Below are 16,072 nucleotides of genomic sequence, written 5' to 3'. Positions count from 1 at the left end.
CCTGAGAGGGAGGAAGAAATTATTCTGGAGGTCACCAGACCCTTCTTGGATTCAGCTCCCTGCTTCTCTTACTGGTCCCAAGTGGGTGCCCCAAACCTGGCAAAGTCCTTTGGACCATTCTACTCTTCTGCCCAGTTGGGAACAGGGGGTCTCAGCAAAGGGGTAGAGTAAGAAGCTGGACTGTAACTTCTGGCCCCCCTCTGACCTCCAATCAATAAGATAAAGCAGAAGTCCTCCCTAATCCGGTCGCCAGTGTCCTGACGACAAGCAGATTACCTGGAGAAAGGTAGCTGAATGTGACTTGGCTAAGTTCAAGTGATTGATCTAAAAGAATTTAACATTACTGGAGGAATTAAGGAGACTGAAAAGTGGGATCTGGCTTACAGGTTAAATACCAAAGATAGCAGGAAACAAAGCAGCCAGCTAGTGAGCCACAGGGAATGTGGAGAAACAGAGGAGGGGGGTGCCAGCCGTATCAGACTCTGTTGTTCTGAGTAAAATAAAAATGATGCACAAGAGGGTCTGCAACATGGGAGCTGCAGGACGCCCTGGACATACTACTCCATGGTGAGGCAAGATTTTACTTATTTATTTGAGAGAGAGAGAGCAGAAGCTGAGGGAGGGCAGAAGGGGAGAGGGCAGCAGACTTCCCACTGAGCAGGGAGCTTAATGCTGGACTCAATCCTGCGACTATGGGATCATGACCTGAGCTGCAGGCAGACCCTTAACAGACTGAATCATCCAGGTGCCTGTGAGGCTCAATTTCTGGGAAACTCTTCTGGGAGTCCTGAGAGTACAGTGGCATTCAGGTCTCCTGAGTGTGGTCCTAGCTAATGGTGCCTCTGCCTGTGCGCGTATGGTGCATAGAGGCACTTTTTCTTCTTCCTCTTACAGCAGTCAATGATTCTAAGCCTTTGCAGCCTCCAGATTAGGTTATGGAAATAAAGTTCAAAGTACCTAAAGGGAAAAATGATTTTTATACACCATCAGATGCTAGCTTCTTGCTGAGAAGAAATCAGGAATTTTATCTGCCAAACTATATGTTTAAGCAAGTTACCTTGTTCTTACTATGACTTACTGACAGAGAGAACAGTTTTAAGATTTAGACCTTCGGAAACTTAGTGTTCTTCAATGACAATGACAGGAGGTGAGAGAGGTAAGAGAAGAAATGTCTCTCTCCTCCATGTCCAGACCACACGCTGTCTTTGGCAGCAACTGCCCCTGGAGTGCCAGCCTATACTGGAGGTGGGGTTTTACTGAACTGCAGTAAACATGCCATGTGGACAGAAGTGTGCAACAGCCTCCTTAGTGCTGGAGGACTTTTGGTGCTGTGAGGATTCTGAGCTCTGTAATTCCTACTCCAAAAGGTTTTAAAGTATAAAGTTCTATATATAAACCAGAAAAACATGAGCTAAAGACAAAGCGAAAGGTGCCTGGGTGGCTCAGTCGTTAAGTGTCTTTGGCTCAGGTCATGATCCCAGGGTCCTGCGATCGAGTCCCGCATTGGGCTCCCTGCTCAGTGGGGAGCCTGCTTCTCCCTCTATTCTTCCCCATTGCTCGTGATCTCTCTCAGCAAAAAAAAAAAAAAGTTAAAGACAAAGTGAAAAGTATTTGGGCAGTTGCTTCACACAACAGAGAAGACGTTTCTTGTTTTGCTCTTATATTCGCTCCAAACCACCAGCACAACCCAGCACTTACCTCCTTGTAAGTTTTGAAGTTAATTTACTAAAAAGATTAGTGGAGCCTCGGCTTCGAGTCTGTGACAATGGTGTGGCTTCGTGGGACAGGCTGGGTGAGGCAGGCGGGCCATTATACGTGGCAGTCCGCCGCTCCCGGGGCTGGCCATGGAAAGTGCTGCGACTGGCTGTGCCCCGTGGGAAGCGGAGTCGGTCTGGCGTGGCTGCGCTGCTGACACTGTGCGTCGAGGCAACTGGAGTCCTCGGATCAGGAATAGTGCTAGAAGATCAGAACAGAATGGTCTCACATCTTTGTTCACAAGAGCCCAGCTTTGTGGCAAACATGGCACACAAAAATCTACAATAGACCTCTTATATATGGTGGAGAAAACCAGTTCTAATAAATGTCTAGACCCATGGGGGTGTTTTATAGGGTTCAGGACCAAAAGGCAAGCTAAACAGGAGGGTATCAAATAAACAGTATATAATGAAACACAGCCTCATGGGGTTTAAGGTAATAGGACATACGTATTTTCAAGGACAAGATAAATGCAGGGAAATTCTAGGACAAAGGAATGGCTAACTCGAGCTTTTCCCTTTGCTTCCTTCTCAGAGTTGCTTACATGCAGAGAACCTTGCCAATATAAAATAAACAGAGGCTATGCAGGTGAAATCGAAGAATAGGCAACTAAAATGTTTTAGAAGCACACAAACACGAATGGCACGTTTACTATCAGATCCCACATGCTAAGAGCAGCACCGTGGAGAGGAGGGGGATTGCTTACACCCTTTGCAGTATGCAAAGGCATGAAGACACACAGACGACCAAGGACACCATGACACAGGATGCACTTAACTAAAACCACACACAGGAAGGGTACTTTGTGCACAAGAGTAACGACCCGTGGACTATAAAATCCACAGCACAGCATGGAGCAGCGGCGGGCACACACGAGTCTCACGAGGAATGTGCAGTTGTCTTACACAGCCTTGCTGTTATCTCCTTCACTGTCTACTGGAGGTACCATCATCGTGGGGTGCCCCGAGGCTGACATGGACATCGACTTCTGATGTCTCAGCCGACAGGTGGAAGCTGTGGCACAAACTGAGGCAGGGCTAGCTGCGTAAGCGAACAGTTCTGTCAGGCTGGGAGGGGGTTTGGGTTCAGGCAGAGGCAGAAACAACAATATGATGGCGCAGTGACAAAAAGAGCGACCTGCTATTTCAAGCACACACCTTCCTCCCCAAACCAGCTCAATTTTGCCTTAGAACAAAAATCTCTTAACCCTGTTTTAAGGATTCAGCAGCAATTACTAACCTGTAGCTGCTTTTTTCCCAAACAATGAAAGATGTTTTAGCTTTAAAGAAGAAAAATGACATCTTGTTTGAATATTTATGAGAGGGGCAGTGTTTTCTAAGCTGTGTACAAAACCAAGCCTCTCCCGAAAGAGAGGCTCCATTCCAACTGGAGCCGTCAAGTGAACCCACAACGTGAGCACACTGTGCCCTACCTGGTCTCCCAGCGCACAGACGTAGTTTAAATGGACTAGTAAAAGGATAGAAATAGTAACTAGGTGCATTTATCCAAGGGTCCTATGCTGTTTAAAGACAGATGACAATCTTCCTATGCAAAGGGCATTCACTTCTTTATAAACAAGTCAAAATCCCTACGGGGTCAACAGAGCCCCCTTTTTCAAGGCAGAAAATCTAGCATGAGTAGTTCAACTGCTCGCAGACAAAGAAAGAGTAACAGACGTGGCTGTGGACCCCGACGGCTTCACCTGGCCCGGAGTGAAGGAGCCTCACCATGGCCACGCTGCTTCTTAATTCCAGCTCAGTCATCCTGTCCTTGTTCCAAAGAGGCAGTTTCTCTCCTTTGAGGCGAGCCAGGGATTCAGAATTCTGATTCTGCACATCAGTCTGTACACCCTCCCCACCTCTACCCCAGGGTCTCCCCACACAGGGTCTTCCCTCCTGTCCCACACTGGCCTATACCTTAGCACCCGTCTTCACTGGTCTCCTGGCCTTCACTGGGTGCTCATCGGCTACAGCCTTTCGAAAGCACGCTGTGTCTTCAGGACCAAGTTCAAACCCCTCAAACTCCTAGCTACACCCTCAGGCACCCACGGCCCGGCCCTGGCTGCATCTCCAGGCTCTACCTTCTGCTGTTACCTCTGGGAACTTGACTTTTGGAAGCTCCTATCATGTGCAATCCCTTGGTCATATATCAGGTCAAATAACTTTCATAGGAACTATTCTCTGTGCCTGGAGAACAAGCATCGTCGATTTTCATAAAAATTTAACGCAGTCACCCTCTCCACGAAGTTTCCCCTGATGCCCTCTCCCATCAGCAGCGAATCACCCCCTTTTATACTACCTTCATCTGCTACTATGCCCCATATTATATCACAGTGACCCTTCCCTGCTAGACTGTCCTGCAAGCATTGTGCTCAATAAATGCTCTCCTCACTGAAAAGGTACGTTCGAGAGTCCCTGGCATTCTGACAGTCCTGACTGAGGGGGTGAGGAGATGTGTCTGTAATAAATTTCTCAAGAAGATAAGTTGTCCCTGCATTTTTGTTTGAGAATTCTGTCTTCTGACCTGGGAGAAAGGCTCTAATATAGTCACAAAAGAATTGGAAACAAATGTCTTATGAAGATAAATACAGATTCGATTTCATGTTTTTGCCATTCAGCATTGACTCTTTTTCCCAAGCCAACGACACTTGAATTCCGCTATGAGGGAAACCAAGCTCCGAGGCTCTGGATTCAGACTCCACCCCAGACTTTCCCAGCCACTCTGGCCAGTGACAGACTGGCCAGAACCACACCAGCATGGACCCAGAGCCAAGCCCAGGGCTTCTGTCTGAGGAGAGCTCAGTGGGAAGATGCCAAGCCAAATGCTGCTGAGCCCAACCAGGAAACCCCTACAGAGAAAGCGGAATTAGGAGACGGACCCTGACTCCTTCCCTGCACTTTTCTAGTGATAGGAACTCAAAAGATGCACTTTTCAAAAAAAGATTTATTTGAGAGAGTCAAGTACATGCGAGGGGGTGAGGGACAAAGGGAGGAGCGAATCCCAAGCAGAATCCCTACTGAGCACGGGCCGGATGCGGAGCTCAGTATCACAACCCTGAGGTCACAACTGACCCGAAATCAAGAGTCGGTTGGCGCTCAACTGACTGAGCCACCCAGGTGCCCCTGATTCAACTTTTTATTTTTATTTTTTAAAGATTTACTTATTTATTTGACACACAGAGATTGCAAGTAGGCAACGCAGCAGGCAGAGAGAGCAGGGGAAGCAGACTCCCAGCTGAGCAGAGAGCCCAATGCAGGGCTCCATCCCAGGAGCCTGAGACCATGACCCAAGTGGAAGGTAGAGGCTTAACCCAGTGAGCCACCCAGGAGTCCCTCAACTCTCTTTGAAGACTAGTCAAGTGCAGTAGTGAGAAGCAGAGGGAAAACAGCAGAATAAGGAGTGATTCAACTATTTGAGAAATGCTTGTTTCTCATACACACAAACATACATATATATACACACAACTTCATTTTTAAACAAGTTACAAATAAATATGATGGTCTTTTGTGCTCTATTATCTTTTTAGGGCAGGTCAAGGGTCAACCCACTTGATGCCTCTGCCCAGCGGCTGACATTCTCCTGCTCAAATTAGGAGCTAGGATCAATGCGTGCATTAAAAGCAAGGGAAGAAAGACGGGTTTTCTGGCTTCTTCCCTGGAGAATATGAATGATCCCAAAGACCTGAAGAAGGAAAGAGCTTTTAGTGAGCACACAGAGCAAGAAGATGCCTGATCTACTGCCTGCCAAGGTACCCCGCTCAACGGCTGGACTGTGCAGGCAAGACCTATAAGGCACATAAGCATGGCAAGACTGGATACTTTGCAGCAAAACAGTGACCCTCCTTAAAGTTATAAACTTTTCTCAAAAGGGAAGTGTAAGGGGCGCCTGCGTGGCTCAGTCGACCAGCCGACTCTTGATTTTAGCTCAGGTGGTGATCTCAGGGTCCAGAGATCAAGCCCCAAATGGGGCTCCACCCTCAGGGTGGAGTCTGCTTCTCCCTCTTCTTCTGCTCCCCCTCCACAGCTCTGTCTCTATCTTCTCTCTCTCTCAAACAAATAAATAAAAGCTTTAAAAAAAAAACAACAACAAAAAAGGAGGGGGGTGTGCCTGGGTGGCTCAGTGGGTTCAAGCCTCTGCCTTCAGCTCAGGTCATGATCTCAGGGTCCTGGGATCGAGTCCCGCATCGGGCTCTCTGCTTAGCCAGAAGCCTGCTTCCTCCTCTCTCTTTGCCTGCCTCTCCTCTCTGCCTACTTGTGATGCGTATCTCTCAAATAAATAAAATCTTAAAAAAAAAAAAAAGGTAAGTGTAAGTTGATATTTCATTGTAAATTTTTAAATTTTTGACACACTAATCCTGAAGGAAATTAAATGAATTATTTTAGAAATTTAATCCCTGTCACATCACGAGTTTCACAAACCGAGCAACAAGACATGTGGTTTTTTTGTTTGTTTGTTTGTTTTTACTTCTACAGTAGGCTTAGAGCCTTGATTTAGGAAACAGTAAACTCACTAAATGTCTTTTGAATTTCAAATTTGTACAAAGTCACAAAAAATTTTTTTTTAAAGATTTTATTTGACAGAGAGAGAGAGAAAGAGAGAGCGTGCAAGAGTGTGCACACAACCAGGGGGAGCAGCAGGCAGAGGGAGAGGGGGAAGCAGGCCCCCAACTGAGTAAGGAGCTTAATGTGGTGCTTGATGCCAGGACCCTGAGCCAAAGGCAGACGCTTAACCAACTGGGCCACTCAGGTGCCCCTTAAGTCACAAAAATTCTGTTTATAACAGACAACCCCAGTATCACACTGGGCTGTATATTCTAAAAGAAAGCTAAGAAAACTGGACAAAATGTTACCAACCAAAAAGTGCTAAAAATGGTGATTATATTTAATAGATTAGCCCATAATCATCTACATCAGCAAAACAGCAGCTGCATTACATTTTTAGAATTTCTGGGCCCAAGGGAAAACCATTTTCTTTTTCAAAAGATTTTATTTATTCATGTGAGAGAGAGAGAGAGAGAGGCAGAGGCAGAGAGAGAAGCAGGCTCTCTGGAGCCCAATGCGGGACTTGATCCCAGGAGCCTAGAATCATGACCTGAGCCAAAGGCAGACCATGAAAACCATTTTCAAACCTTAACCAGCTCAAGTTGTACGAGATTCTTGTTAGTCTAATTGCTCTGTATTTATGTCTGTATTTTTGTCTTTTTTGGAAACTACTCTACCTACAGCTAGTTACTAAAGGATAGGTATTTTGAATTCGTTTGATATGACATTTATGCCATATTGGAACACTCTGAAATGGAATGTTTTGGTTGCTGATTCAAACCATACTCTGTAATTGGGCAAAGGCAGAATTAAAAATATAACCAAAAGATACATGTGTGAACTTTCTCTGCTCAATCCCTATACCTTGATTCAGGACAAAGGGATAAATGGATAAAATAACAGAGACATTTTACAATTTTAAAATCTTACCTAGAATATCAAATACCTAAAAACTTCTCTGAAAAGATTCTGTTGTGCTTTATTGTAACTATATCACACTACTTCTTTGGGGGCCCTCAAATGAACACTTCAGTAGTCTCTGGACATATCTAAAAGTATAAGAAAGAGCAGGACAGGGTCCATGTTATGTGTGGAGGTTAGCAAAATAATTAAGAAGTCAGTGTAAAGTAAGATTCAAGACATTCTTCACACTCCCATCTGAATGGTTTACTGGTGCGTCCGTCCATAAGCCAGGATGTGTTCAGCATCATATGTCAGTCTCTGTGCTAACTGGTTTAAGACTCGCTGTAAAGAACTACACAACTGTGATACAATCACACAACTGAAGTTGTGGTTACACTCTCTCACGCCTAGTTTATACGGACCATTGGTCACTGCTGGAAATGCGCCACAGTCAGAGTCTGCCATCAGAAGGCAGAATAACTACATCAGGAGACAGAGCAGAAAGGAAGCTGGATTTTGGCATGCCTGGTGTCAAAACAACGGTCTAACTCAGAAAACAGTTCACATGTTCTCAAGCCAAAGTAACAGTTTGCCAAATCCTGTAACTTCTGTTCTTTAAACAACAACGATTTCTTTATTTTCATACAACAAAGCTGATAAAACAGAACGACTGTACTGGTAAGAATCAATCCATAAAATCAATTCTAAAATCAAACAACCATGACATGGCCAATGGGGAGAGCTTTAAACATCGCCCCATGCTCATGGCAGGCCTTGGACAACAGCAGAAGAATTGTGTAGGATATGCATAGTTTCAGTTCAGACTCGCACAGCCTTTACTAGCCATGCTCAACATTGGAATTCTGTATAAACATACATCCATATAAGAAAAAAGTCCCACATATTCATGGCTAAAAACAAAAATGAAAGTCCTTCTTCAGAATTTTTTTTTTAATATTTTATTTATTTATTTGACAGACAGAGATCACAAGTAGGCAGAGAGGCAGGCAGAGAGAGAGGAGGAAGCAGGCTCCCCGCCGAGCAGAGAGCCCGAGGCGGGGCTCGATCCCAGGATCCTGAGATCATGACCCGAGCGGAAGGCAGAGGCTCAACCCACTGAACCACCTAGGCGCCCCCCTTCTTCAGAAGTTAACAGGGATCCAGGCATCCTGTAGCTCACTGCGATTTTAGTCAAGGAGTCAAAGATCTACATCTCTCTACAGAGAGAAGAAAGTAACTGTCTGGTTAAAAAGTCATCTGGGCACAGAGAAGAAGCAGTGGATCTGATTAAAGACTCAGCATCTACTTTAGGGGTGAGAACGTTCTAACACTTACTGCCCTAACTGAAGGTAAAAAATATGACTAGTTTGGCATTCAAGCCTCTAATAATTTCCCACATTTTTTCAATGAATCTGTATGATAAAAAAGAAAATCCAGATACTATACAAATTTGGGGCCTTGTCTTGAGTGGTTTGACATTGAGACTATTTGGCTAAAGATAAAAAACAAAACAAACAACAACAACAAAAAACCACTTTCAAAAGCAAAACATTTAAATGAAGCTCATGGAAGCAATGAGGCCTAGGCTGGGATACGAGAAGTCGGTCTCAGCAGGGAAGACACAGACAGGTGGTGACTCCAAAGAAATTAGAGAATTCTTCAAACTATTTCCGAAGAGTGAGTCGAATCCTGCAGGAAGGGACAGTTAGAAGACCATGTGCACACATACAAACATAAGCCAGAAAGCAGGGAGTAGTAGATCCTGGTCTTAAGAGCCTTTTAAAAAGTCTGACTCTATACCTCAGAGAAATGTATTTCCTAAAGATCAAGAAGAAGCTGGTAGAACAGTTCAGCAATTTAGAAGAATTTCCGAAAGGAAAAAGAGTCATGAAACAACATTTACATTAGAAGCTTCTAATTGTCTTCTACTGAGAAATCTATTAAATAACACTGAACTAGAAGAAATCTGATAGATTTGAGAATGTAAAAGAAAGAAACTTTACCAGAGAATAGACTACTATTAAATACCTACAAGCTATATAGCACAGCTGCCATCACATACTCAAGTTATTAACAGTTCTTAATCATGAGGAAAAAGACAACGTTAAAACAAGTACACATACAGGAATCAGAAGAGAGAATCCTGAAATGTAAATATTTAAAAAAATGCACGGAATAATCCACATAATCTCACACAATAAGGTTTTAGCTTCATGTCAACTCAGAGTTAAGTAGTCTATGGGAGAGGGAAATGATGGTCTTGTTTTGAGGATGGAAGAGGAAAGCAGAATCTTTGCTTAGGCCGTGATGGAAGTTAGTGACCAAACATTTGACTAATGAGATCTTGAGGGAACAGAAACCATACGATGCATCTTCAGAAAGTAAATATCAGGAAAAAAGAAACCATTTTGATGCCAGACATGGGACTGTGACGAGACCAGACAATGTTCAAGTTAGGTGGCCAGGGGACAACGAAAATGGCGGGAATTTACTTAATAGATTTCTACTCCAGAACTTCGCTTGCGCATTGTGGCTTTACCTCACCCCTCTGCATTTAATTTATACTCTACTCTTCCTGATAGAAGAGAAGGAAATCCATGCTTGCCTGAGAAACTTCTTCCATAAAGGATATATTTAACTACTCTACCAATCCCAACCTCTTTCTTCTCTTTTTTCTCTCCCCCTAAAGGATGGTCTTAGGCCCTACTCAATCCCACTTTTCCCACTCAGCTTCTCCACTTGGCCCCTCTGGTCACCTGCTGGCCTGTTCCTGAAGGTTCCCCACATGCCTCACACCGTGCTACAGAGGCTTGGCTCCCTGCGCCCTGGGTCCTTATCCCTCCCCGCTTCACCCTTCGTTCAACTTGTTAACGCACACAAAATAATGTCCACTTCCCTACTTGTTACTCTACAATTATAACACAGCTTAAGATGTGTCTCCTATAGGAAAGCTCCCTCATTTAACTCAATCCTTTCCACTACCACACGTACAACCTGCCAGGAAAACAAGCTCTGAACAATGACAGGAATTGGAATTCTAGTATCTTGCTCAAAATTTCCATCATATTTAACTTACCGTGAAAGAATACTTACCATTATTATCTGAATTTTGATTATAAAAATTGAGAAGTAAACAACATGCTTCCATTTCTTTTGGGAAAAACAGATTTTCTTGCAAACAAGTGAAATTTCGTACCTGTTTTCTTTCCCATTCTGAATTACTGAATGTCTATCAGCTGTGGTTCTTTCACTGCAAACGTAAGTATTTCGCCGTGTCATTCCACCAGATGCTGTATTACTCTATTAAAAAAAAGGGGTGGGGGTTGCCTTTTTACCATTTAGTAATAAGGAGGTACAATGAGGAAAAACAAGCTCATTTAAATACACAAGAATAATTTAGTCTTTGAATAAACCAACAGTAAGCTATCAGTGGTACTGGCTAAAAGATCACAAAAGAGGGTGGAAGCAACAGCCTCTGCTGTCTCCTGGCAGAAAGAGTGAAACTTGGCTATGGTAGAGCAACTCTTAAAAAGCCAGCTATGGGGCGCCTGGATGGCTCAGTAGGTTAAGCATTTGCCTTCAGCTCAGGTCATCAGGGTCCTGGGATCGAGTCCCATATCCGTCTCTCTGCTCAGCAGGAAGCCTGCTTCCTCCTCTCTGTCTGTCTCTCTCTGCCTGCCTCTCTGCCTACTTGCGATCTCTCTCTGTCAAATAGATAAATAAAATCTTAAAAAAAAAAAAAAAAAGCCAGGGGCGCCTGGGTAGCTCAGTGGGTTAAGCCTCTCTGCCTTCGGCTCAGGTCATGACCTCAGGGTCCTGGGATCAAGCCCCGCAGCAGACTTTCTGCTCAGCAGGGAGCCTGCTTCCCCCCCCCTCTCTGCCTACTTGTGATCTTTCTTTCTGTCAAATAAAGAAATAAAATCTTTAAAAAAATAAATAAAAAATAAAAATAAAAAGAGAAAAAAAAAGCCGGCTACAATAATCCATAAATTAGTTCATATATTACTTTAAACAGAGTGGGAAGATAGAGATCCACTGTTTTTAAAAGCTAATAATTTTAAAATAAAAATTAAAAAAGGATTAGAAACATAAGGTAAACATACAAATAAAATAAATATCAAGCATGAGAATAATAAGAGTGAAAAACAAAAGACTAAACATAAGTATTAAAAATATAAAATTATTAGTAAAGACACAGGGGTAAGTCTGTACAACCTTGCATTACACAGATTCAGAGATATGACACCAAAGGATGAATAACAAAAGGAAAAAAAAATTGAACCCCGTGTCAGGTTCTTTCAGGTCATGACTTGAGCCGAAGGAGGATGATTAACAACTGAACACTAGGACCCAGGCGCCCCCCGCAAATTTCTTTTCTTTTTCTTTTTTTTTTTTTTTTAAAGATTTTATTCATTTGACAGTGAGAGCAGGAACACAAACAGGGGGAGTAGGAGAGGTAGAAACAGGTTTCCCGAAGAGCAGAGAGCCTGATGCAGGGGTTGATCCTAGGACCCTGGGACCACGACCTGAGCCAAAGGCAAATGCCCAACGACTGAACCATCCAGGCGCCCCCACACCTATTTTTGAAAAGCTAATGCTTTCAAAATTAAGCAAGGAAGAGGCACTTGGGTGGTTTAGTTAAGCATCTGCCTTTGGCTTGGGTCATGGTCCCAGGGTCCTGTAAGCAAACCCCATTTCAGGTTCCTTGCTCAGTAGGAGTCTGCTTCTCCCTCTCTCTCCTGCTCCCCTTGCTTATACTCTGTCTCTCTCTCTCTCTAATAAATAAAATCTTTAAAAAAAAATTAAGCAAGGAAAGAAATGCTTTCAAAATTAACAAGCAAGGAGTTAACAACTACAGAATTTTATTAGATTAAGAAGAATTTTTTTTTTCAAAGATTTTATTTATTTATTTGACAGACAGAGATCACAAGTAGGCAGAGAGGCAGGCAGAGAGAGAGGAGGAAGCAGGCTCCCTGCTAAGCAGAGAGCCCGATGTGGGGCTCAATCCCAGGACCCTGGGATCATGACCTGAGCCGAAGGCAGAGGCTTTAACTCACTGAGCCACCCAGGCGCCCCAGATTAAGAAGAATTTTTTTTTTTAAGATTTTATTTATTTATTTGACAGAGATCACAAGTAGGCAGAGAGGCAGACAGCGAGGCAGGCAGAGAGAGAGAGAGAGGAGGAAGCAGGCTCCCCGCTGAGCAGAGCCCGATGCGGGGCTCGATCCCAGGACCCCGAGATCATGACCTGAGCCGAAGGCAGAGGTTTAAGCCACTGAGCCACCCAGGTGCCCCTAAGAAGAATTTTTATACAAAGAGAAACACAGCCACCTTTAATACAGCACAAGGAGACCACGTACAGGGAAATTCCAGTCTAAATGGGAGAAAATTTTAGTAACATGACTTTTTTTCTTTTATAAATAATCAGATACGGATGACTGATAATACTGGGGGGTGTATCTTCAAAAGGGAGGTATGCAGTTGAGTAGAGCAATAGGGACAGAAAGTCATGAGGGCAGAGGACAGGGTCTTAGCTTGCTCTCACAACTCTCAACAAAAGCTGGAGACTGAACTGAACTTGTAGGACTGTGACATGACAACCCAACTTTATGGCATTAGGAAGGCAAAATCAAAAACCTTGCAAATAGGGTTTACTCTGATAAAACACAAGGTCAGAGGATGGCAGAGACAAACCCCCTGGGGCCTCTCTATGAGCTCCTATCCCCAGAACAGCACAAACAAGAGCGTCCGGAAAAGAGCAGCTGAGCTTCTCCGTGGGCCCCCACACTTTGGGTTTTCTGAGGTAGAGAGAGGGCTGTGCCATTGTTAACTTTGAAGGAAAAATATGTGGTTATAGAATATTCCTAATACTGTATATCCTCTGGAAATTCTTTCTAAAATTACTTCAAGAGTGTTAAGAATTATAATCATTATATTAGTCAGATAGAACATGTTTCAATTCACAGAAAAGTTCCTGAAACTGAATAGACTGAATTTAATTTAATAAATACTACCAACTTAAGGGGGAGATTTGTTAAGAATAGGGATTAAGAGATGGATACAGATCAGCAGTATAATTTTAGGAAATTACCTAACTTTTCTTCATTTTCTCACCTTAAAATTTTAGCTATTACATGGAGAAACACTTGCACAGTCCCTGGTACGCAGTAAGGACTCAGTCAAATGCTTTTTGCATCTGAAGATGCACACCACATCGCTGGCCCTCAACCAATCAGACCTCCCAGTGTCCTCTGCACACTCTGTTAGGCTTCTGTCTGCAGCCGTCTGCCTGCTCTGTCGTCATTTGGTTTTATTTATTTCCTGGCAGGTATGAGGTATTTCTATTTCTCAGCACCTGATATGACCTAAAGCTCAGCAGATGTTTGTGGAATAACCAGACACAGTCCTTGGCAAGAAAGATCTGAACACTCATCTAGTGGGATGGGGCTCAGCAAGAAACACCTTCAACCCAGGTACTGAGGGTGATCTCTACAGGCTGAGATTGGGCATGGTGGCCTGATGAGGACAGCACTGTAGGTGGATGAGAAGAGAGGAACAGAACGTCCAGACCGCCATAACCCTACAATCCTAGGAATGCTCTCTAGCTTAACAATACTTACACTAGGGACAGTAGAGCTTTTCTTGCGTTCAGGAATATCGGCCTTATTGGGATTACTTGCGTTCCCAAGCATGGGACTGGCTGGAGCAATTCCCTTTCCTCCCACGGCACTTCCGCTTGACTTCCGGGAAGGAATTCCGTCTTCTTTGAGGTCACTATCTGCAGTGCTGGTCTGACTCCTTTTTGGATATGCCACAACTGAAGGAATAGCCGGTCCAGCTAAAATGAAGAGTTTACTTTTTAAAAGTCAGAATACAGTTTTACAATTTATTCTGTGAAAATAAACATATTTTATAAGAGGACCTAAGACTGCTATCATCTAAAAAAATACGAGAGTCAAATCCTGTAAGAGGATGTTTCCCGTTCACATATAATGTCGACCCCTCAAGAACAAACCAGTTCCCCCTCACCCCAGGACTTTACGAATAATTCCCTTTAAACTGGGTGATTCAGAACAATCTGTAGGCATTTTGCTAAATGTCCTGTTGTTCAGAGGCACTGAAAACCTCTCCTTAAAAACTAACCTGAACATGAACAAAGAAAGACTCAGATCAATGCTAGGTTTATAAATTTTTTTTTTTTTTAATTTATTTGATAGACAGAGATCACAAGTAGTCAGAGAGGCAGGCAGAGAGAGAGGAAGGAAAGCAGGCTCCCTGCTGAGCAGAGAGCCCGATGCAGGGCTCGATCCCAGGACCCTGGGATCAGGACCTGAGCCGAAGGCAGAGGCTTTAACCCACTGAGCCACCCAGGCGCCCCAACGCTAGGTTTATAAATGTCATGTGCACATTCATAGGTTACAGGCAACATAAGTATGTACATGTGCTCGTGCGTAAGCAAGCACGTGCGTGTGTGCGCGCGCACACACACACGTCTCTGGATCCCCACACGTGGGGCTGCCTAGAAGGCAGAAGAATTGTTAAGTTTGGTAACCATATCTCTTAGGGTCCAAAGCCTCAAAAAAGATTCATTTCTGAATCTTAAATATTTTAAGATTGAGGATGTTTAGTCACATCAACAGAGTGTGTGGCTGAGAACAACCCAAGTCAAAAATTTAAACCAATGGGGCGCCTGGGTGGCTCAGTGGGTTAAAGCCTTTGCCTTCAGCTCAGGTCATGATCTCAGGGTCCTGGGATCGAGCCCTGCATCAGGGGTGAAGGCGGGTGGTCTCTGCTCAGCAGGGAGCCTGCTTCCTCCTCTCTCTGCCTGCCTCTCTGCCCACTTGTGATCTCTGTCAAATAAATAAACAATAAGTAAGTAAGTAAGTAAGTAAATAAATAAATATCCTTAAGGAAAAAAAACTTTAAACCAAGCATGGCAAACTGGGGTACTATATGTTTTCCATGGAAGGCCACATATAGCCACATAAATTTAGCTTAAGCAAAACTGAAAACCATTTTCCCAGTTCAAGTGCTCAACTGCCACATGTGGCCAGTGACTACTCTATGGGACAGAACAGATCTAGAACATTTTCACCACTGCAGCAAGTGCTGGACAATGATCAGGAAAGTAAATCCAATGCAGAGATGGGGAAGAGAGTGAAACAGAGGACCAGAGACGGAAGCAGGGGTACCAGAAGAGTTAGTGTACCAAGGAGATCAGAGCCTTGAGATGTTCATGCCATCATTGGTAGGACTGGTAGGAAAGAAATGCCCTGAAAAGAAATCAAGTCAGTTTCCCATCCCAGGAGGCCTAAACCAAAGGCTGCTTCCCAATGTCAGGAGGTCTCTTGTGTAAGGGGAGACTGCAAGGAACACACTGGAATGGTCTCAGACTTACCATGGTCACTGTACCGCCTCTGCTTCTGGCTGGAAGAAACACTTCTCTGCACCTTGTGGTGAGGAGACTGGCCAGTACTGTTGTTGAGGTCACTGCTTGGCCTAACCTTAGCAAGTGAAAGATTGCTGCTAGAACTGGAGTCACTAGCATCCAGCTAAGAGGAAATGAGAAGAACAGAGCAAAAACCACAACACGGACCCAAGTGGTATGTTAGGAAACTAAACTTCTCGTAACACACAAACCTCTCACAAACAGTTCATTCTACAGATGAAGAATCACATCACATTATAGATGAAGAATTCTGTACAAAAGTACACAATTTGTACAAAAATGACAACCTTCAATTTGGGGAAAAATATTTTTCTGACTGATGAAAAAGCTCACAAAAGGATAGGTGTTTATGAGATTCGTTCTAGGCGTTTTCATATAATTTAAAATGCTCTCTGTTCACTCATCTCATACTTTCTTTACATCA

At 43.7% G+C, this 16,072-nt stretch overlaps 1 protein-coding gene across 7 annotated transcripts in view; it reads right to left on the bottom strand.

Annotated features, from left to right (window-relative positions):
* Positions 1-16,072, bottom strand: part of MARK3 (microtubule affinity regulating kinase 3) — a 117,953-nt gene that overhangs the window by 7,368 nt on the left and 94,513 nt on the right. For 5 of the 7 annotated variants that reach the window (XM_045074209.1, XM_045074217.1, XM_045074215.1 and 2 more), the window contains 4 exons: positions 15,598-15,751; positions 13,820-14,037; positions 10,396-10,499; positions 1,699-1,956 (listed from right to left, as the gene is read on the bottom strand). In XM_045074209.1, the coding sequence (XP_044930144.1) occupies positions 1,699-1,956; positions 10,396-10,499; positions 13,820-14,037; positions 15,598-15,751 (734 nt within the window). The remainder of the gene's footprint in view (positions 1-1,698; positions 1,957-10,395; positions 10,500-13,819; positions 14,038-15,597; positions 15,752-16,072) is intronic. The other 2 variants (XM_045074224.1, XM_045074239.1) reach the window with 1 other exon arrangement.

The sequence above is a fragment of the Mustela putorius genome, unplaced genomic scaffold (assembly GCF_011764305.1).
Source record: "Mustela putorius furo isolate JIRA1106 unplaced genomic scaffold, ASM1176430v1.1 tig00000129_pilon_pilon_pilon, whole genome shotgun sequence".
NCBI lineage: Eukaryota > Metazoa > Chordata > Mammalia > Carnivora > Mustelidae > Mustela > Mustela putorius.
Note: the sequence above shows the minus strand (reverse complement) of the source record. Positions and strands in the feature narration are given on the sequence as shown.